Genomic DNA, 24,193 nt, shown 5'->3' on the forward strand with positions numbered 1-24,193 from the left:
TCCGCCTGTTTTAAAGTTTTGCCCCGAACATTAAAAGACTCAAATATGCAATTCAACTAACTGGGTGTACTGTATACCACAGAACTTCTCTGATGGTGGCCACTCAAAACACAGCCGCTCCCACAGAGAAGAAAAAGCAAAAGCAAACGCCAACATAGATGTTCTGTATGGGGTCTGTGAGTAAGAAGACTTGAATCCTTTTACCCCACTGAAATGGTGGGGGAGGATAGGTATGTATTGCTACCGATTGTATGGATGTGGAAGGTTATACAAACATCGACAAGTTAAGGCTGCTTTACACCAGACAATCTATCGTGCGATAGATCGTCGGGGGTCACGGTTTTTGTGACGCACATCCGGCATCGCTCGCGATGCCGGCCTGTGTGACACCTCCTAGCGACGCAGTATCGCTCACAAATCGTGAGTCGTGTACTGGTCGCTAGGTTCCATAATATCGGTCCTGAAATCGGGCGACGGTTGTTCATCGTTCCCGTGGCATCACACGTCGCTCCGTGTGACACCACAGGAGCGATTAACATCGCGTACCTGCCTCCCGCGTCAGCCTCCCGCTCTATGTGGAAGGAAGGAGGTGGGCGGCATGTTTACATCCTGCTCATCTCCGCCCCTCCGCTTCTATTGGCCGGCGGCCGTGTGACGTCGCTGTGACGCCGAACGTCCCTCCCACTCCAGGAAGTGGACGTTCGCCGCCCACAGCGAGGTCGCACGAGAGGTAAGTATGTGTGACGGGGGTTACAGACTTTGTGCGCCACGTGCAGCGATTTGCCCGTGACGCAAAAAGGACGGGGGCGGGTACGATTGATTGTGAAATCGCACAATCGGTCGTACCATGTAAAGCAGCCTTTAGAGATGAGACAGACCACGTCTTCATCCATTAGTTTCACATAAACATCATGAACTCCATTTATAAATGGTTGGCCTCTACATCATTACCAAACCACTATTCATCATTACTAGTGACGAGAGAGCCCTATCGTGCTCGGGTGCTATGTACTCGTAACGAGCAGCTGGATGCTCCGATGGGCTCGACTTATGTACCAAGTATAATGGAAGTTAATGGGTAATTTGAGCATTAATACGGAAGATTTTCCCGGAAAAAGCTAGAGTTCCCCATTGCTTTCCATTATACTGGGTAGACAAGTCGCACCCATCCGAGCATCCGACTGCTTGTCACGAGTAGTGAGCACTCGAGCATGGCAGTGTTCACTCATCACTAATCATTACCATTACTGAAGTGTTCTTCATACTTGTAATAATAATACTCATCTGTCTTAAGGTAATAACACTTTAGGAAGTTGTGTAGCTCATAAAACATGGCTGCATGTAAACAGGCCTTAAGGAATAAACCGTACACCCATAAAACAACTCTTTATTATAGGGAGTCTCCAACAACACCCATGCTTTGGGCTTACGGGCTACTCATACATCAAAGTCAGAGGCCTGCTTATATATTCAAAGGAGATGATATCGGTATTCCCCGAAACATGCAATAAACTAATTAAGCAGAAATCCATTATAAAGGCAGGCCTAACTCTGGGCTTCATCAATACGGCATCGTTACATTGACGAGCACAATTAGACACTCATTAAAGCAGGATTTAAAACATCTGACCTTAACGAATACAGGTCCCACTTTCCAAGCCTGAACCTTTACATCCGTCTCCCAGCGGCCTATTTATTGCACTACCTACAGTTAATCAATATATCTACCTTAATAGTGTGTGGAAAGTGCAGACTGTGCAGGAATTTACAGCTAACCACACAAAATTTAATAAAAGAAGAAGAAAAACCTCTTCTACAGATGGAAACCAGTAACCGGATAGCACTGCACTGTATCTAAGCATTTAGAAAAGGGCTGCAGGTATTACACACACTGTTTAAAGGGCATCTGATCTGCAGGCCGGATGTCATAGAAGAGGAGTGAAGCAGATTGCCAATGTACTGCATGTAAAGTGCTGTGGAATTGACATCGCTATATAAGTGAATAAATATTATTATTATTATAGATTAATACGCCGTACATCTTTTTGGGGAAAAGTTTCAATTAAAAAAAAAAATTATATATATATATATATATATATATATATTTATATTCACACACACACACACACACACACTTATATAACGCTATTGATTCCACAGCGCTTTACATATGTACATATCAGCAGTCCAGTGGGCGGTCCTAATCATTGATTGACAGTGTTTCCTGTATGATTGTGTATGCATATAGGTACTCGCTCAACTCTAATTGATGTGTAATTATTCGTACTCGCTATACTCCTAACGAATACTGTCTAATACTCGTGTATTCATTCCGAATAGCGTGTGCAATGCAAATCCATGGGGAAAGTCGCAAAGTAACGAGTAACTGGAATGTCGTACTATTTGTGCGAATAGCGCTACTCCTTGAGTTTTCCTCATTGACTTGCATTGCACCCGCTATTCGGAATGAATACACGAGTATTAGACAGTACTCGTTATGAGTATAGAGAGTATGAATAGTTAGGTACTTGCTCAACTCTAATGTCAATCATTGAGTAGACCACCCAGTGGACTCATAAATGTAAACATCAGGGAATTTTATTAATAAAATATCAGTTATTCGGCGTTCTCTAATACAAAGCCATACATCATTCTGCTCAAGTTCTCTATACTATGTCGTCCACTGATCAGACTGCATTTACAATGCGACAGATGCCCTTTAACCTCATAACGACGGCCGTACGACTTAAAGCGGCGGCAAAACAGGGTACTTATTCTGTTCCGCCGCTTTAAAGCGGCGGCCCGAAAAAACCCTGTAGCGCCCCCCAGCGACCGAAAATCTCGGGGGTTTCAGCTACCGGGGGTAGCTGAGACCCCCCAGATTATGAATCGGGGTGTTTTTTTTGGACCCCGATCATGTGATCGGCGGTATACACTGTATACCGACGAACACATGAAAAAAAAAGAAATGGCCGGTAAAACTGATTTCTTTTTCATCTGACATGATCAAACATGTCAGATGAGAAAGAAATCTAACCCCCTAGTGCCCCCAAAGCCCCCGGTACCGGAGAGTCCCCCCACCCCCACCCCTACCCCCACCGGACATCCAAAATGGCGCCGAAGCGCACAGAAAACTCCCGCCGGCGCCGGCTCTGCAGTCATTTCCCTCCGATCTGAAATGATCAAACATTTCAGATCGGAGGGAAATGTCCTCCCCCTGACCCCTCCTCCGGTCCACCGGAGCCCTCTGGTCACCGGAGCCCCCTCCGGTTCTCCAGAGCCACCACCCCCCTCCCCCCTCCGGAAGATGGCGGCGCACAGCGCGCGGCCGCATTCATTCTGCTCTTTCTGCCGCATGTGACACGTCACATGCGACAGAAAGGTGTCCCCAGGTCCCGCTAGGTCACCCCCCGTCACCTCCCCCCCCCAAGCCCCCGGTTATACGTTACCTGTCTGCCGCTCCGTCCCGCGATCACGCCGCCTCCTTCTTCTTCTTCTTCTTCTTCAATGCTGGCGGCGCATGCGCAGACAGCGGCTGTCAGCTGGATCCCTGCAAGCAGGGATCCTGCTGACGTCGCAACTGCACAGGCTACTCCACTGTGGACCGGGGGAGGGTGAGTGCGGTAATCTGCAGTCACACTCCTCACATGGAGAGACTGCTGTTCCAGAAAATGGGGGGTACGTTCTGTGAGCGTGCCCCTCATATTCTGGAATGAGGTTACTGCAGGTCACTCTGCCCTAGGTTGGACCGGGGCAGTGTGAGTGCAGTATTCTCAGAATACTGCACCCACACTGCTCATGGAGAGCTTGCTCTTCCAGAAAATGGGGGATACGTTCCCTGAACGTGCCCCCCATATTCTAGAAGATCCAGAGTCGGCGTGGGACCTCCTCCAAAATGGATTACAGCGACCGGAATTTCTTTATTTTCAATAAATTGGTAAAAGAGGAATGTTTCGGGGAGTGTTTTTTCAAATAAATTTTTTTTTTGTCTTTTTTTTTTCTATTACTGACTGGGTTAGTGATGTCGGGTATCTGTTCAGATGCCGTGACATCACTAACCCCAGGGCTTGATGCCAGGTGACATTACAGCTGGTATCAACCCCATATATTACCCCGTCTGCCACCGCACCAGGGCGCGGGATGAGCTGGGGCGAAGCGCCAGGATTGGCGCATCTAATGGATGCGCCACTTCTGGGGCGGCTGCGGCCTGCTATTTTTAGGCTGGGAAGAGTCCAATAACCATGGCTCTTCCCACCCTGAGAATACCAGACCCCAGCTGTCCGCTTCACCTTGGCTGGTGATCTAATTTGGGGGGGACCCCACGTTTTTTTTTTTTTAAAAAAAACGCCTGGGGAGCCCTCCAAATTGATCACCAGACAAGGTGAAGCTGTCAGCTGTGGTTTGCAGGCTACAGCTGTCTGCTTTACCCTAGCTGGCTATCAAAAATAGGGGGGACCCCACGTCGTTTATTTTAATTATTAATTTTTTGGGGGGCTAAATACAAGGCTAGGCACCCTTTAGTGCCACATGAAAGGCACTAAAGGGCGCCAGCTTAGAATATGCAGGGGGTGGGACGTTATATATGTTTGACATCTATCCATTCATCCATTGTAGCATTTTACGCTGTGTGCCCACAATCAGGGTTTGCAGCGTTTTGGGCGCAGAGTGTTTTCCCTGTGTCCATGACGCTGCGTTGTGCTGTAGAAGCACAGTGGAAGGATTTTTAGAAATCTCATGCCCACTGTGCTTCTTTTCTCCGCAGCATAAACCGACCTGTGGCGCAGCTTCCCGAGCCTCAGCATGTCAATTTATGCTGCGGAGACAAGAGTGTTCTCTGCAGGTAGCATAGAGCTCCACAGCGGCCTGAACCCAAATCGTGGGCATGGGCAGCTGCGTTCTCCCATGGACAACACTCACATCTCTGCAGGAGGCTGACACTGTGTACTAGACGCCGTGTCGCTGGATCATGGCCACATAGCCTAAAAGTGAGACATTTGTTGCTACAGCAACATTTTTGTGAAGTACCTGTGGATTCAAAATGCTTACTATACTCCTGAATAAAATCCAGTTTCCAACATGGGGTCACTTGTGGGGGTTTTCTGCTGTATAGGTACCCAAGGGGCCCTGCTAATGTGACATGGTGCGCGCAATTTATTTCAACTTTTCCAGAATTCAAATGGTACTCCTTCCATTCCAAGCCCTCCCATTTATCCAAACAGAGGTTTTTGGCCACATGTGGGGTATCCCTGTGCTCATAAGACATTGGATAACAACCTGTGGGGTCCACGGTTTGTTGTTGTCTCTTGAAAAAGTGAGAAATTTGATGCTAAAGCAACAGTTTTGTGAAAAAAATGAAAATTTTCAATATGGCAACCTAAGCTTATCAAATTCTGTGAAGTACTCGTGGATTCAAACTGCTCACTATACACCTAGATAAAAGCCTTGAGGTGTCTTGTTTCCAGAATGAAGTCACTTGTGGGGGACCGCCACTGTTTAGGCACCTCAGGGGCTCTCCAATTGCAACCTGGCGTCCGCTATTGATTCCAGCCAATTTTGCAGTCAAATGGCACTCCTTCCCTTCCGAGCCCTGCCATGCGCCCAAACAGTTGATTTCCACCACATATAAGGTATCGCCAAACTCAGGAGAAATTGCACAATAAATGTTATGCTGAATTTTTTCCTTTTACTCTTGTAAAAAAAAAAGCTACCTGGTTGAAATAACAATTTTGTGGTAAAATTTTTTTTTTTTTTTTTCATGGCTCAACGTTATAAAATTCTGTGAAGCACCTGAGGGTTCAGGGTACTCACCAAACATCTAGATAAATTCCTTGAGGGGCCTAGTTTCCAAAATGGGGTCACTTGTGCGGGGTTTCTGCTGTTTAGGTACCTTAGGGGACCTCCAAATGCGACATGGTGCCCGCAATCTTTTTCAGGCAAATTTCCTTTCTAAAATTCAAATATTGCTCCTTTCGTTCCAAGCCCTCCCATTTGTCCAAACAAAGGTTTCAGACCACATGTGAGGTACCACCGCGCTCATAAAAAAGTGGTTAACAAACCTTGAGGTCAAATTTTTGGAATTACCTCTTGAAAAAGTGAGAAAATTGATGCTAAAGCAACATTTTTGAGAAAATTATTAAAATTTTCAATATGACAACGTAACGTTAACAAAATCTGTGAAGTACCTGTGGATCTAAAATGCTCCCTATACCCCTAGATAGAAGCCTTGAGGGGTCTAGTTTCCAAAATGGTGTCACTTGTGAGGGATTTCTTCTGTTTAGGTACCTTAGCGGACCTGTAAATGCAACATGGTGCCCGCAATCTGTTTCAGCCAAATTTGCTTTCCAAAATTCAAATATTGCTCCTTCTGTTCTGAGCCCTCCCATTTGTCCAAACAGAGGTTTCTGACCACATGTGGGGTATCGGCGCGCTCATAAGAAAGTGGGGAACAAGTTTTGGGGTCCATTTTGTTGTGTTATTTCTTCTAAAAGTGAATAAATTTGGGTTAGAGCAACATTTTTAGGTAAAATTTAATTTTTGCTTTTTTTCATTCCACATTGCTTTTGTTCATGTGAAGCACCTGAAGGGTTAATAAACTTCTTGAATGTGGTTTTGAGTACTTTGGGGGGTGCAGTTTTTAGAATGGTGTCACTTTTGGGTATTTTCTGTCATCTAGGCCTATTGAAGTCACTTCAAATGTGATGTGGTCCCTAAAAAACTGGTTTTGTAAATTTTGATGTAAAAATGAGAAATCGCTGATAAACTTTGAACCCCTCTAACTTCCTAACAAAAAAAAATTTTGTTTCCAAAATTGTGCTGATGTAAAGTAGACAAGTGGGAAATGTTATTTATTAACTATTTTGTGTCACAGAAATCTCTGGTTTAACGGTATAAAAATTCAAAAGTTGAAAATTGCTAAATTTTCAAAATTTTTGCCAATATTCAATTTTTTTCATAAATAAACACAAAAAATATTGTCCTAAATTTGGTACTAACATGAAGTCCAATATGTGACGAAAAAACAATCTCAGAATCACCGGGATCCGTTGAAGCGTTCTAGAGTTATAACCTCATGAAGTGACACTGGTCAGAATTGCAAAATTTGGTCTGGTCATTAAGGTGAAAATTAGCTCCGTCACTAAAGGGTTAAATCAGCTATAGGGCTTAACCCTGTGTCAAAGCCTTAGCGGCAGTTTCCGTCATGTTTGACGGAAAATGTAGCTCTACATGTAGTGTTATTTTTCCCACTGCAATAAACTCTATAGTCACTCAACAGGGTTTGTAGACTGTATTACAAATGGTAGTTATGATTGCTGCTATGAACAATAAATACTTTTTTTTTAAGTTTATACACTAGTCAAACAAGGCAAATTTGATAAACCTGTATTAAACGGACGGTAGAAACGTACCCAAGGTAACAACCCAGGTAATTTGTTTTTTAAACCCTTTTAAGGGATTATTTCTATCTTAATAAATGGATATTGTCAAATAATCCTTGTAAATATAAGTAATTTTGCAATTTAATGCTTAATAAAATTCTCTTGTGATATCACTTTTCTTTTGGTTAAAGCTCATTGCCTCGGAGACAGACCACTGCTGCTAGACAGCACATGTGCAATGTGCAGCGCTTACAAGCTGTTTTCTATTCATTATGTAAGCACTGTGTTAAAGTAAATAAACTAGTATATGATTAACTGCTATAGGGTACGGGCACATTTAGTCTGACTTAAGAACAGGGCACGTCACCACTGCCAAATACAACCCAGGGCCCAAGAGATCTACTCACTAATGTAGGCAGTGTATATTGTAAAACTGGGTGGCAGATTGTCCTTAAATACCACATTTACAGTCTGATGGCTTCATATACGCTGTTCTTTGTGCTCTTCGTTTTATCAGCACTGGTTTGTGTGGAGAACAAAGAATCGACAGTAAACTATGGAAGCTGTTATTGTCATTTTGAAGTCTGTCTGTAAGTCAACATAAAAGAGCAATGATGCAAAGAAATAAACTGAAAATATTGGCAAGAACAAAGCCTAGCAATGCTGAGAACCAGAAGAAAATGAATCTTCATATATAAATAGGTGCAAGTCGGGCTGCTAGTTTCTGACAAATAAGCTAGAAATACCAATACATTAACACACCCACGAAGTCAATGTATTGTGTAATATCGACATCACGTAAACACTGTTGATCTATAGGAGAAAGTAAAAGCATAAAACCTGTCAGTAGTGGTCTCCTAATGATAGGAATAATCTCCTTAAGATAGGTATAAAAGGGGGGTCATCTACTAAGATATTGGGATCCTATCATTAATGGTGGTCAATCACCCATTATCACCCATTACCCCCACCAATCAGCAGTTATCAGCTTGTTCAGTAGTAAACTGTGAACTGAGCAGAACAGAAAAGCTCTGTACATCAGGTAGAAGCAGCTCCCGGGTACTGCAGATGTGGAACAGCAAAGCTCTGTACATAGTGTAGTGGCCACTCCCAGGTACTGCAGATATTGAACAGAAAAGCTCTGTACATAGTGTGGTGGCCGCTTCCGGGTACTGCAGATGCGGAACAGCAAACCTCTGTATATAGTGTACTGGCCGCTCCTGGGTACTTCAGTTGCAGAACAGAAAAGCTCTGGACATAGTGTAGTGGCTGGTCCTGGATACCGCAGATGCGGAACAGCAAAGCTCTGTACATAGTGTAGTGGCAGCTCCCGGGTACTGCAGATGCGGAAGAGAAAAGCTCTGTACATAGTGTAGTGGCCACTCCCGGGTACTGAAAATGTGCAACAGCAAAGCTCTGTACATAGTATAGTGACCACTCCTGGGTACTGCAGATGCAGAACGGAAAAGCACTATACATAGTGTGGTGGACGCTCCCGGGTACTGCAGATGTGAAACAGCAAAGCTCTGTGCATAGTGTAGTGGTGGCTCCCGGCTACTGCAGATGCGGAACAGAAAAGCTCTGTACATCATCTAGTAGCAGCTCCGGGGTACTGCAGATGCGGAACAGAAAAGCTCTGTACATCATCTAGTAGCAGCTCCCGGGTACTGCAGATGCAGAATAGCAAAGCTCTGTACATAGTATAGTGACCACTCCTGGGTACTGCAGATGTGGAACAGAAAAGCTCTGTATATAGTGTAGTGGCCGGTCCCGGGTACTACAGATCAGCTAGTACTCACTCACACAATGTGTAACAAAATGTCTATCCCACTTTCTGTACACAAGCCTATATGTATACATACATATATTCACTGCCACTGAAAAAAAAGAAAAAAAATTTGTATTATCACCCCCTTACCCAGACGGCTATGCCTAAGTTCATCAGGAGACACAGGGCGAAGCTTCCTTTCAGATTTAATCTCCTCCAGCATTCGCTCATGCAGACTTCGTGGACGCGCTGGAGTAGGTTTCAGTTTCCGAGCAGACACCTACAAGCATAAAACATTTCAGTACAATAAACCTAAAGTAGTGTTGTCTAATAAGTCTGAAGAAAGAGCTGGATTTTACCTCATATCCAGCACAGCGAATATCTGGATATACATGCATTTACTATACGCTTTATGAATAAATGGCCAAGCCAAAAAGAATGGCAGGTCAGACCCAACAGGAAAAATGACTGTATCAAGCTGCACATGGCACAGGGTGTTTCACGTAAAACTGGCATGAGTACATTGCTGAACTCAGCACAATATGTGAAAAAAATGGGTTGGCAATCCCCCCCCAAAAAAAAAAAATCAACAATTTTCAGCTTCTATTGACTGTTCAAACCAAGCAGAGGTGCTTGACGTACAGTCACATGAAAAAGTTTGGGCACCCCTATTAATGTTAACCTTTTTTCTTTATAACAATTTGGGTTTTTGCAACAGCTATTTCAGTTTCATATATCTAATAACTGATGGACTGAGTAATATTTCTGGATTGAAATGAAGTTTATTGTACTAACAGAAAATGTGCAATCCGCATTTAAACAAAATTTGACCGGTGCAAAAGTATGGGCACCTCAACATAAAAGTGACATTAATATTTTGTAGATCCTCCTTTTGCAAAAATAACAGCCTCTAGTCGCTTCCTGTAGCTTTTAATGAGTTCCTGGATCCTGGATTGGACCATTCCTGTTTACAAAACAATTCCAGTTCAGTTAAGTTTGATGGTCGCCGAGCATGGACAGCACGCTTCAAATCATCCCACAGATTTTCAATGATATTCAGGTCTGGGGACTGGGATGGCCATTCCAGAACATTGTAATTGTTCCTCTGCATGAATTCCTGAGTAGATTTGGAGCGGTGTTTTGGATAATTATCTTGCTGAAATATCCATCCCCTGCGTAACTTCAACTTCGTCACTGATTCTTGCACATTATTGTCAAGAATATGCTGATACTGAGTTGAATCCATGCGACCCTCAACTAATAAACAAGATTCCGGGTGCCGACATTGGCCACACAGCCCCAAAGCATGATGGAACCTCCACCAAATTTTACTGTGAATAGCAAGTGCTTTTCTTGGAATGCCGTGTTTTTTTGCCTCCATGCATAACGCCTTGTATGACCAAACAACTCAATCTTTGTTTCATCAGTCCACAGGACCGTCTTCCAAAATGTAACTGGCTTGTCCAAATGTGCTTTTGCATACCTCAGGCGACTCTGTTTGTGGCGTGCTTGCAGAAACGGCTTCTTTCGCATCACTCTCCCATACAGCTTCTCCTTGTGCAAAGTGTGCTGTATTGTTGACCGATGCACATTGACACCATCTGCAGCAAGATGAAGCTGCAGGTCTTTGGAGGTGGTCTGTGGATTGTCCTTGACTGTTCTCATCATTCTTCTTCTCTGCCTTTCTGATATTTTTCTTGGCCTGCCACTTCTGGGCTTATTAAGAACTGTACATGTGTTCTTCCATTTCCTTACTATGTTCCTCACAGTGGAAACTGACAGTTTAAATCTCTGAGACAACTTTTTGTATCCTTCCCCTGAACAACTATGTTGAATAATCTTTGTTTTCAGATCATTTGAGAGTTGTTTTGAAGAGCCCATGATGCCACTCTTCATAGGAGATTCCAATAGGAGAACAACTTGCAACTGGCCACCTTAAATACATTTTCTCATGATTGAATACACCTGCCTATGAAGTTCAAACCTCAATGAGGTTACAAAACCAATTTAGGGCTTTAGTAAGTCAGTTAAAAGTAGTTAGGAGTGTTCAAATCAAGAAATTGATAAGGGTGCTCATACTTTTGCACTGGTCAAATTTTGTTTAAATGTGGATTGCACATTTTCTGTTAGTACAATAAACCTCATTTCAATCCAGAAATATTACTCAGTCCATCAGTTATTAGATATATGAAACTAAAATAGCTGTTGCAAAAACCCAAATTGTTATAAAGAAAAAAGGTTAACATTAATAGGGGTGCCCAAACTTTTTCATATGACTGTATATACTTGTTTTCCATCCATGTCTGCCTTTCTCTTCCTTGATTGAAAGTTCTGTACAGGAGTCAGATAAAAGTAGAGGTAGATGGAAACGTGTAACAGCGCCAGGAGTTACATATGAGTCAACCCTGTCCTGTCCACCAATCATGATATATTTTGGGATTTCAGAAAAAATTGAGACAAAACCACTGGTTATTGTTGTGATTTTCTGGAACAAATGGAACACTTTGGCACCATTTTTTTATATTAACTGTTGCAAAATACTGGGATTTTGTGCCATTGACTAAAAACCCAATGAAATACTGTCATGGGGGGCATAAAAGCTTGTCACCCTTTAGCAATGAAAGCAGGTTGTCAGATGTAGAATAATGAGCCTAATGTAAGATCCATTCTGCTGCAGAGGAAGAACCAAAGATGGCTACTTGTGTGTAAGTATGCATGTGCGAGTCTATAAGTGTCTGTATACATGTGAATAGGGGTGTGCAGATGTATTAGGGTGTGTCCAGCCCTGTCACCTTAGATAAAAGTAAGTTTAAGGGCTGAAGCACACATTTTGCCTTTTTTTTCTGGTGCTGTAAATACTGTGGGCACACATTATATGAAAAAGGCTCAAAGATTGATTTTTATGAGGCATGTGACGTCCGATTGGTTGGTCTGCCCATTACATTAAGTTCTACTAGAGGGGGATACTGCAAAGAATTGTGTGGTCACATTTTTCGACACTAGGCGTGAATAGCAGCATTTATTGTATTGAGGGTATGCGATGGCATTAAACAATATATAAGTGGCAGCATTTTTTTGAATGGGAGTAACTGACTAATTGTACTGTGGCGGATACATTTATTATTTATTGTGCCGTGTGTGGCCAGAATAATTGACAACTAAATGGCCATATTAAACATACTGTGGATAGTGGCAATAAATAAGCCTAATTAATTGGACTCTGAACGGTGATTAATAATTGTATGAGGAGCAGATAATGAGCACTGTATTGGGGTCATAAATAGGCACTGTATGGCGGTATTAAATCTAGAAAACTGAACTCTTCACACTGACAATTTTTGCTAATTCTTTATCCGCTTACTGTATTTTAATAATTTATGATTCCTACGGACTTCTAGCAGTATCGCACAGTATTATGCGGACAGCCGAGTAGATATGAGCAAGATTGTGATGGACACTAGCTTTGGTGGTGTGTGTGTGTATATATATATATATATCTATTATATACACGCACACACTGTATAGAAATATGATACATTTACACTGTGTATATATATATATATATATATATATATATATATATATATATATATATACACACATACATATATACATACACCGTATTTTTCGCTTTATAAGACGCACTTTTCCTCCCAAAAATTTGGGAGGAAAATGGGGGGTGCGTCTTATAAAGCGGTACCGGGGGGGGGGGTCCTGTCTGAGGCGATCGGGCGGCCGGGTGCCTATGGCTGCATGCGAGCGGCCGGGTACCTGTGCTTGCGTGCGGTGGCAGCCGGGTACCCGTGGCTGTGTGCGGGCGGCAGCGGGTGCTGTGTGGGGTCGGCAGCCGGGTACCCGTGCTTGCATGCGGTGGCAGCCGGGTACCCATGGCTGTGTGCGGGCGGCAGCCGGGTGCTGTGTGCGAGCGGCAGTCGGGTGCCCGTGCGGGCGGCAGCCAGCTGCCGCTTTCACACAGGCACCCGGCTGCCGCCCTCACACAGTCACCCAGCTGCCGCCCGCACACAGCCATGGGTACCCGGCTGCCACCGCACGCAAGCACAGGTACCCGGCGGCTTGTACGCAGGGTGGGCGGGCAGCCTGCTGGCTGCCACTCTGTGCATGCGGTGCGGGCGGCTGTGCAGCATGTTACCAGTTGTCCGCGGTCCCACTTTCAAATGATGGCGCCGGTGGAGCTCTTGGATGAGAGCTCCATCTGCGCACGCGCTGCTCCGGGAGTCAGCGCGTGCGCAGATGGAGCCCTTGGATGAGAGCTCCATCTGCGCATGCGTAGCTCCGGGCGCCATTACTTGAATCGGGACCGCGGACACACTCCACCACTGAGCACTCCCTGCCGCTGCCACCACTGAGCCGTCGCCGCCGCTGCCACCACTGAACAGGGACCGCGGACACACTCCACCACTGAGCAGTCCCTGCCGCTGCCACCACTGAGCAGTCGCCGCCGCTCCCACCACTGAGCCGTCGCCGCCGCTGCCACCACTGAACCGGGACCGCGGACACACTCCACCACTGAGCAGTCCCTGCCGCTGCCACCACTGAGCAGTCGCCACCGCTCCCACCACTGAGCCGCCGCCGCTGCCACCACTGAACCGGGACCGCGGACACTCACTGCACCGGCCTGCTGCACGGCTCACCCGCCACGGCTGCTGCCGCCACCACGGACCCCACGGCTCCTGCCACCGCGGACGCCACCGCGCCTGCAATCACAGACGCCACGGCACCTGCAACCACGGACCCCGCTGCCACTGACCCGCCGCGCCTGCCAGCACAACCTGTGCCTCCTGTGACCCCGCTTCACCACCACTGCTGCCCCCCAATGTACATATATATATACACATTATATATATATATATACACACACATACATATACACACACACATATATACACACATATATACATTATATATATATATACACACATATACACACATACACACACATACACACATATATATATATATATATATATACACACACACACGCACAGTATGTATATATGTGTGTGTATATACAGTGTATATAATATATGCACTGTATACAGACATATATATTATATATACACTATATATACACACATATATTCAATATCCGCATTGAGACTTCCCACTCATCTGTCTCCAAACTTCTAACACTCGCTTCCTCCTTCGGCCTCACCCAATGGTCTTCTGCAGCTACTCACAAAGATGGCCACACGCTGGACCTCATCTTCACTCGTTTCAGTTCCCTATCTAGCCTCTCTAACTCACCTCTCCCACTGTCTGACCACAACCTACTCACATTCTCTTCCCTCTCTTTTTTATATTAATATAATAATATATTATTTTTATATTCTATATTTTATTGAATTGGTGCTGGGTCCATTCCTTTCTTTCCTAATCTCCTGTTACACGCACCCGTATGGACTGACCGGCAGGCCTCGTGCACCTTGGAGGGGAGTATGGACTCTAATAACAGGTGAGCTGGATACACTTTCTGCCTTTCACGTGGATCACTCACAAAGATGGCCACACACTGGACCTCATCTTCACTCGCCTCTGTTCGATATCTAACCTCTCTAACTCGCCTCTCCCCCTGTCTGACCACAACCTACTCACATTCTCTTCCCTCTCTTCGCCAAGTACTCAACCCCCCCTCCACAATCTTTCACACCCTCGCAGAAATATCAAACACATTGATTTACACGCCCTTTCTCAGTCCCTTCTCCCTCTCACAGACATTGCATTTCTACACGATGCAGATGCTGCTGCAACTTTATACAACACTACAATCTCTGCAGCTCTCGAATCAGCTGCCCCCCTCACACACACCAAAACCCGCACAATCAACAGGCAACCCTGGCACACAAGGCAGACTAAAGAACTAAGACGGGCTTCCAGAATTGCTGAGCGCAGATGGAAAAGGTCTCATTCCACTGAGCACTTCATTGCATATAAAGAGTCCCTGACCACTTTCAAGTCCACACTCACTGCTGTAAAACAAACCTACTTCTCATCCCTCATATCCTCTCTCTCTCACAACCCTAAAAAGCTATTCAACACTTTCAATTCTCTCCTCCGTCCTCCAGCACCACCTCCCTCTCCTCTCCGCTGAAGACTTTGCCTCTTTCTTCAAGCAGAAGATTGACAACATCAGAGCAAGCTTTGGCCCACAATCACTACAGCCACTTCTCACAACTACTCAGCCTTCTTCCTCCAAATCCAGCTTCTCCGCCATGACAGAAAACAATCTTTCCACTCTACTCTCAAGATCACATCTAACAACCTGTGCACTGGACCCGCTCCCATCCCACCTCATCCCCAACATCACCGCAGTCCTTATCCCAGCCCTAACCCATCTCTTCAACCTATCACTAACAACTGGTGTATTCCCTTCATGCTTTAAACATGCCTCTATTACACCTATCCTCAAAAAGCCCTCCCTTGACCCATCCTCTGTGTCAAACTATCGCCCCATATCCCTTCTCACCTATGCCTCAAAACTACTAGAACAGCATGTCCATCTTGAACTGTCCTCATACCTCTCCTCCTGCTCCCTCTTTGACCAGCTACAATCTGGCTTCCGACCGCATCATTCCACTGAAACTGCCCTAACTAAAGTCACTAATGACCTACTAACCGCCAAAGCCAAGCGACACTACTCTATCCTCCTCCTACTGGACCTGTCCTCTGTCTTCGACACAGTAGACCATTTCCTCCTACTACAGATTCTCTCATCTCTGGGCATCACAGACTTGGCCCTATCTTGGATTTCTTCATACCTAACCGACCGAGCTTTCAGCGTCTCCCATTCTCACACCACTTCCTCATCTCGCCCCCTATCTGTCGGTGTCCCCCAAGGCTCAGTTCTTGGACCCCTGCTGTTCTCCATCTACACCTTCGGCCTGGGACAGCTCATAGAGTCCCACGGCTTCCAGTATCATCTCTATGCCGATGACACACAGATCTACCTCTCTGGACCTGACATTACCTCTCTACTAACCAAAATCCCAAAATGTCTGTCTGCTCTTTCATCCTTCTTCTCTGCGCGATTCCTAAAACTTAACATGGACAAAACAGAGTTCATTGTCTTTCCCCCTCCTCACTCTCTCCTCCAACAAGCCTTTCCATCAAACTTGATGGTTGCTCACTCTCCCCAGTCTCACAAGCTCGTTGCCTTGGAGTAACCCTCGATTCTGCTCTATCCTTCAAGCCACACATCCAAGCCCTCTTCAACTCATGCCGATTACAACTCAAAAATATCTCCCGGATCCGTGCTTTCCATAACCAAGAATCAGCAAAAACATTAGTGCATGCCCTCATCATCTCCCGCCTTGACTACTGCAACCTCCTGCTCTCTGGACTCCCTTCCAACACTCTTGCACCCCTCCAATCTATCCCAAACTCTGCGGCCCGCCTAATCCACCTCTCCCCTCGCTACTCCCTAGCCTCGCCACTCTGCCAATCCCTTCACTGGCTTCCCATCACCCAACGACTCCAGTTAAAAACATTAACAATGACATACAAAGCCATGCACAACCTGTCTCCCCCTACATCTGTGACCTAGTCTCCCGGTACCTACCTGCACGCAACCTCAGATCCTCACAAGATCTCCTTCTCTGCTCCTCTCTTATCTCCTCTTCCCACAATCGCGTACAAGATTTCTCCTGTGCATCCCCCATACTCTGGAATGCTCTACCTCAGCACATCAGACTCTCACCTACCGTGGAAAGCTTTAAGAGGAACCTCAAGACCCACCTCTTCTACCAAGCCTACAACCTACAATAGCCCTCAGTCCAGTAGACCACTGTGCAACCAGCTCTGTCCTCACCTATTGTACCATCACCCATTCCCTGTAGACTGTGAGCCCTCGCGGGCAGGGTCCTCTCTCCTCCTATACCAGTCTGTTTTGTACTGTTAATGATTGTTGTACGTATACAGTCTTTCACTTGAAAGGACGCCATGGAATAAATGGCACAATAATAATAATAATAAGTGTATATACAGTGTATATATAATATATTATTGTAATTATATTATAATTCATTTTATTCATTTATATAGCGCTATTAATTCCACAGCGCATTACATACATCAGGAACACTGTCCCCATTGGGGCTCACAATCTAGAGTCCCTATCTGTATGTTTTTGGAGTGTGGGAGGAAACCGAAGTACCCGGCGTAAACCCACCCAAACACGGGGAGAACATACAAAACTCCTTGCAGATGGTGTCCTTGGTGGGAGTTGAACCCAGGACCCCAGCACTGCAAGGCTGCAGTGCTAACCACTGAGCCACCGTGCCGTGTATACATATATATACACACACACACACACACACATATATATATATAATATACATACATATACACACACACATAAAAACAACAGCCACTCTACTATTGCGCTCAGCAATAGGCACCACTGTTCTCAGCAGCACATGTCCTGTTTACACAATGACGTGCTGCTGAGAACGATAATTTTAAGCAGGATTAACAATTAAGTCACCTAACACATGAGTGTTTTGCACAATTGCCATGAAACCAGTAGTCTGCCTAGATTGCATGATATCGGGCCATGAGCATTCATAGGAGAGCTTGCTCCCCAATTATTGTCTAATGTAAACTCGCCTTTACAAAGGTTGAAAAAAAAAACAAAAACTGCTATACACCATGCATGTTTATGCATATTCAGTCTGGAAATTGTTTCCAGCAAGTAAAATTACAATATTAATTTCAACCAACATTACAAATAGGTAACATATGAAACATATACTGTATACAGCGGAAAATATGTGTTTCCAAAATGCATCTGACCTGATTATGCGTGTGGCGAGTGCACTGCCAGCTGTTTGGATGAATAATCTGCTTTTACAGTAAGAGGCTGCGTGCACAAATAGCACGGCAGAGGCTGCTAGCATGGAATCTGAAGGCATTTAATTCATCAAGCCAGAAGAGCTAAGAGCATGGCGTACATGATTACTGCTTAGTGAGAATACATACTGGATTTAACGGGGGTCTGGACCGTATAAAATCCAGGATTATTTCGTGAGCGCTCTTCTTTAATCGTGGAGGGATGTCACCCTGAACCTAGAATGAAATAAACAGCAGAAGAGTGGTAAGAAAGGGTTTGATGATTATGTCATTAATTGTGTTTACTAGAAACATTGCACTTCATCATCAGAAGAAAAGGTGCCACAGAGAACAAGGCAGATATTGAATACGTCAGTGAAGGGACAGCTGTTAATAGACAATACACAAGGGTACACCGACTCACCATCACCTTCCTCAGGGTGTAACGCTTGGAGCGGATGTCATCCATCAGCATCTCGTATGGAGTCAGCTCGTACTCAATAGACAGCATGTTGTACTGACGGTCTTGTACTTTCTTCAGTTTGACTCCATTTCGTAGATCACGCATTACTTGGACCCAAAACCTGGCCTGAGAAGACATGAAAATAATGGACCAAAAAGACCAAGTTGGATTTTAGAGCAAAATAATATAACATTTCTGTTAATCTTCATGTATGAATCAAAAGCAATCAAAATGAATAACTACAAACTAACGGGCCATTAAAAGGTTAATCTGGCCACACTTACTTCAGGATCTATGGACAATTAAAAATATTTATATTATCTAAATTATTATCTACATAAAAAAAAAAAAGTTAGAAATTCTGTAATTTTCACACTGGCAAACAAGTTTTAGACTAGTTTCTGTTCCATACAAAAGACTTTTCAGAAGTCGTAGGCCACGTGCACACGTTGAGTATTTTTACTTCATTAATCTTCATGACCTGCACCTAAGTTGAGGTCGCTAACTTTACGGAAGTCACCTGAGGTCAGGTTACCTGCGGTCACAGGTGGAGGTCCGTGGGAACCTCTAGCTGTGACCGCAACTTAACTGAGTGACCTCACTGCTCATCGCTGCTCAGTCTCTGCCTGAAGTCCACAGCAGGCTGTCATGTTCCATGATCACAGTCTGCGACTTCAGATGTGACAGAGCTGGCATCATTGTGGGACCTCATAGGGGGTTGATAGAGAGGTGAAAGAGGGTGTTTGTTTATATTTTATTTCAAGTAAAGGATTTTTTCGGTGTTTATGTTCATTTACTTTCACTTACAGATTAGTAATGGGGGTGGGTCTCTGACGCCTCCCATTACTAATCTAGGGCTTAGTGGCAGCTGTGAGCTGATATTAACCTCTTATTACCCTGATTGCCACCGCACCAGGGCAATTGGGAAGAGGAGGGTAAGGTTCAGGGACTGTCACATCTAATGGTTGCAACAATCCTGAGTGGCTTCAGGCTGCCATGTTTTGGGCTGGGGGGCCAATAAGCATGGGTCTCCCCAGCCGGAGAACACCAGCCCCCAGCTGTTGCACTTTATCATGGCTGGGTATCAAAATTGGGGGGGGGGGGGGGAACGCACGCTGCTTTTTTAAAAAATTATTAAAATAATTAAAAAAAACATGAAAAAACAAAAAGCCGCATGGGGTTTCTATTTTGATACACTGTCAAGATAAGTGAATGGCTGGGGGCTGCAGCCGTATGCTTTATCTGTGCTGGGTATCATAATATGGGGGGACCCTACGACAATTATTTATTTTTACTGTATGATAGACCCACAGACAAAGCCTGTGATTAGTTGCACTCAGACATTGTCATATAGGCGGGGGGCGCGTCTGACTGCAACTAATTATAGATGCTGGTGAGCAGGGAAAGCAGTGCATATGCAATGTAAGTTTTTAAAAGGTCCCAAATATTCTTATCTGATAATAACATACAATGGTATAAGTGACAAGTTCTGTATTTTAACAGTAATAATAATCGCATTATACCCAATCTGCATTTTTAAGATCATCAAGGTCCCCGCTGGATCGGTCGGTTGTGTCTTTTTCCATCTCTTGAATTTTCTTTAATTTCTACAAAATATAAAAATATAATAGGTAAATTATTGCTGTTATTATTTATAGAGTGCCAGTAATTCCATGTTGCTCCACATGAGGAGTCGTACAAAATACCAGTGGACAACTGGTACATAGGGGATAATGGGGAGGAGACAGTAGGTTGTAGTTAAAGTGTTCTATTATATTTAGGGTTTTTATTTTATGGTGATTATATAGAGGCGATGGTGCAAAACATTTAGTGTGACTGTTCTTCAAAGGGAAACTTTTGACTATTCAATTCAGAGGGCAACTTCAGAACTATATACGGCTTTGGTAAAAAACAGACTCCACAGTAAATACAGCTTCCAGTAATCTGCAGAATTGTGGATTTACTTTTAGAATTAAATGAAGATTAAGGATTATGTAACGTAAATTACTCAGCATTTTATGCACATATCCAAAGTTTAAAATTAAATCTGATCTTTTAAAGGGAACCTTACAACTGGCTTACAAAAGGTTGCCAAGTTTAAGGAATAATCTGTGCTCACCGGCAGCCTACCTATCCGGTAAGAATTTAGAAGCATTATGGTGGCAAATCTTCAAAACCATGCAGAAACCGGCAGTGTTAGGGGTTGTTTACAAGGCAAAAATGCAGGCCTTTATGGTACCAAAGTGATTGAGATTTATAAAATCTTAAGCCTGATCTACACCATACGACCCTGCATACAATATCGTATGCGATCGTACCTGCCCCCATCGTATGTGCGGCACGTTCAATTTGTTGAACGTGTCGCACAAACGAGTAACCCCCCCATCACACGTACTTACCCGTCCATACGACCTTGCTGTGGGCGCCGAACATCCACTTCCTGGAGTGGGAGGGACGTTCGGCGTCACAGCGACGTCACGCAGCAGCCGGCCAATAGAAGCGGAGGGGCAGAGATGAACGGGACGTAAACATCCCGCCCACCTCCTTCATCCGCATTGCCGGCCCAGGAGCCGCAGGACGCAGGTAAGATGTGTTTATCATTCCCGGGGTGTCACACACTGCTATGTGTGCTACCCCAGGTACGATGAACAATCTGCCGTTTAATTTTTAGGAATTGAACGACGTGCACGCAATGAACGTTTTACCATTCAATCGCACGTAGCTGTTACATGCTACAATGTAACTTACGAAGCCAGATGTGCGTCACTTACGACGTGACCCCGCCAACACATCGTAAGATATATTGTAGCGTGTAACGCGCCCTTTACGCACATGCTGCTCCTTCTTGTCTTGTGGATTTCAACCATGAATGCAATTTTTCAAATCTGCAGCAGGTCAATTCTTTCACTGTGATTTTGCAGCATTTTTCACCCATTGAAATGATTGGTTAAAAAAAAAAACCCCCACATGAAAATCACAGTGAAAATGTGTCAATAACGTGTGTATCCAACAGTGTTTTTCCTGCAGAAAAATCTGCTGCAAATACTCAACACAAGCATATACCCTTAGTTTGGACACAGGGCTATTCTCAAAACGCCAAACACAAAGGAGAGATCACTCCTTAAATTGTGTACATCTTTGCAGCAGTTTTCCTCTCACGCTTTTAAAAAAGGAAAATGAAGCAAGTCCTGATTGAACATATCATTCAGTTTTGTTTCTCCATGGTTACAGACTACAAATAACCTCTGTGTAGTCGGAGATAAATGATACACTCCTCAACATTCAAACTGCAACATCTAGAAGGAAAAGGTGTGGAATTATGGAAATCACACGATTGATTGACATAGTAGGGTCATTTTTCCAAAGTGTCCTAGGAGCCATTTATGAATTAGAAGACGCCATGGCACATGTTGCTCGTGCGTGAGCACCCAGTGTGGCCTAAATGTACTATTATAGCTGCACGTGTCCGGATTTGTCTCCCATCAAATACATCTACAGACGTCATTGGTCCGCAATTGCAAAGGGAGCTGCTAGCAGCAGCCCTTGATGATTTGCATGTCCAAGTGCATTCAGCCTGGCAGAACATTCCTCAGACAACCATTAGTAGCCTTGTTAATAGCAGCCTAAGTGTATAAGTGTTGATATTTCTGCCTGTGGGGCTCATACTCTTTACTGAATAAATCAAGATGTTTTGAAAATGCGGTTTCCATTTTTTCATCATTTGCATATCATTAGCATTTCTATCAACCCTATGATTTCCATCATTTCACCACTTTTCCTTTTTGGTGTTACAATTTCAATCTTGAGAAGTGAAGACTGTGTGCGCCGCGTGTGATGAGGTCCCGGTTTAGTCCACAATGGATTTGACGTAAAAGTAAATACAATTTGATGTTGTTGGCATAAAAAACATATTGGAGCTGTAAAACGCGTTTCGGCAGATGCCTTCTTCAGGTACATATACATAATTAATGCAAGTGGCACACATGGTCTTCATTTTCTGTGTGGAGCCTACTGGAGAGCTCCTACTAAGCAAGTCTGAGTAGCTGCCTTTGTTAGGAGAGCATCCTCGCACCAATTTATGTCTGTTTTCACTATCTCCAGGTGAGTGCATTCAACCACGAGCACTCCGTCTTTACCCTAACTACTGCACCCAGGAAACGCCGGATTTGAGGTTTCATTACAGGTTTTCCTCCAGACATCTCTCAATCTTGAGGAGTGGAAATAGACACAGTATATGTGGACACACCAAGATCAGCATAGAAGCTGTATACACAAAAATGGTACTGATTAATCAAATGTAGCACAACTGTTTCTGATAGACAAGTTGGTTGTTTCAGGCTCATTATTGCCACATTTGGAGAATTCCTGTATTCTGTGGATTACGACCATGATGCGAGACAAAAGTTCACAGCGACACAAGGTGTATCTAGAAATGAGAACCTGGAAAGCAGATAAATAAGTACATTTCTGTGTACACAGCGACTTCCATTATAGAGTCAGATCATACATACTAATTCCACTGAAGCATGTTTGTTTTGCTTGGGCTCTGCAGCCTCGCAGCGTGATGCTTTCCTTTTAAGTCACTATAATTGTCTGCCACTCTGAAAGACGCTGGGATAGGGGTTTTTTTTCAGACACAAGCTTTTTTCTGAGAATGCTGCTTATTAGGGCCTTTATAAAACACAGTGCCCTTTCAAGACATGCATGCTAGACGTAATCTTTGAAGATTTCTCTTCGGTTGTTTTAGTGGAAAGCCAAATGCGAGTGCCAACAAAATCTCTCACCAGCAGACTGTCAATAAGGGACGTTAATCCAGCCTTTCATATACAAGCTGCATACATAATCCAGTACTAGGATAAAACTGGAAACTCAAATTTGTAAATAATAATAAAAAACTAAAGAAACAAAAGCACAAGAGCTGACAATTATACTGGGAACCGGTGCTAGGACGGCCCACTGACGGACATACGATGGCTGAAGGCATACGTACAAGATTACATCATTGGAACTTTAGGGCAAAAGCAAAAAAATAGGTTACGATACAAAGTTTTTCTAAATGTCTTGACTTCATCAAGTTTTGTAAAACAAAATAAATGGCAGATTAAGAAAAAAGAAAAGATAAAAGCACAAAAGGAAAACAATACCCTGAATTTAGAATTCTTGCATACAGAATGGGAAAGAGGGTGTTACCTAGCAACAATTGTGTGCCCTCCGTCTACGCCAAGGGGCCAGAAAGGCTAAATTATCTTCACAAAAAGCCAGTTGTCTAGGCATCATTCATTATTATATCTCCAAACAAGAGTAGCAAAAGCGACGGGACTGCCGATTATACACTCACTACTGGAAAAACCCAACAGGTAAAAGTCACTTGGTCCGAAAACAGTTATCAAAGAAAAAGACCCGTGATTGGTCTAAATTCCATTAGGTAGAAGTTATCACCCATCCGCAGCCTTACTAACCCCTAAAGACGTGAATGAAGAGAGCTACTACCATGCACAACTAGGAACTTCTAGATCGATGGGAGAACCTCCGCCAATTGCCAGAGGGGGGGGGGGCACTTTAATGCTTGCCACTCCATTGACTCCCTAAGGAGCTGCCATCTGCACTGAATTCCTCCAGTGGATAGGTGACAACTTTTACTTACTAGAGAGATAAAAAACAAAAAGGTGCTCCCTATGTAACATCATGGACAATTGTGGTTGAACTGGAAGGTTGGTCACAGACCTGACCAGGTTGAGCGTG

At 44.1% G+C, this 24,193-nt stretch overlaps 1 protein-coding gene across 4 annotated transcripts in view; it reads right to left on the reverse strand.

Moving 5' to 3' along the window:
- The window catches only part of SPIRE1 (spire type actin nucleation factor 1), a 265,068-nt gene that overhangs the window by 40,631 nt on the left and 200,244 nt on the right, over positions 1–24,193 (reverse strand). For all 4 annotated transcript variants that reach the window (XM_075314570.1, XM_075314572.1, XM_075314571.1 and 1 more), the window contains exons 5-8: positions 19,975–20,058; positions 18,413–18,577; positions 18,139–18,225; positions 9,295–9,424 (exon numbers count right to left, since the gene is read on the reverse strand). In XM_075314570.1, coding sequence (XP_075170685.1) covers positions 9,295–9,424; positions 18,139–18,225; positions 18,413–18,577; positions 19,975–20,058 — 466 coding nt within the window. The remainder of the gene's footprint in view (positions 1–9,294; positions 9,425–18,138; positions 18,226–18,412; positions 18,578–19,974; positions 20,059–24,193) is intronic.

Source organism: Anomaloglossus baeobatrachus, chromosome 6 (assembly GCF_048569485.1).
Source record: "Anomaloglossus baeobatrachus isolate aAnoBae1 chromosome 6, aAnoBae1.hap1, whole genome shotgun sequence".
Classification (NCBI taxonomy): Eukaryota; Metazoa; Chordata; class Amphibia; order Anura; family Aromobatidae; genus Anomaloglossus; species Anomaloglossus baeobatrachus.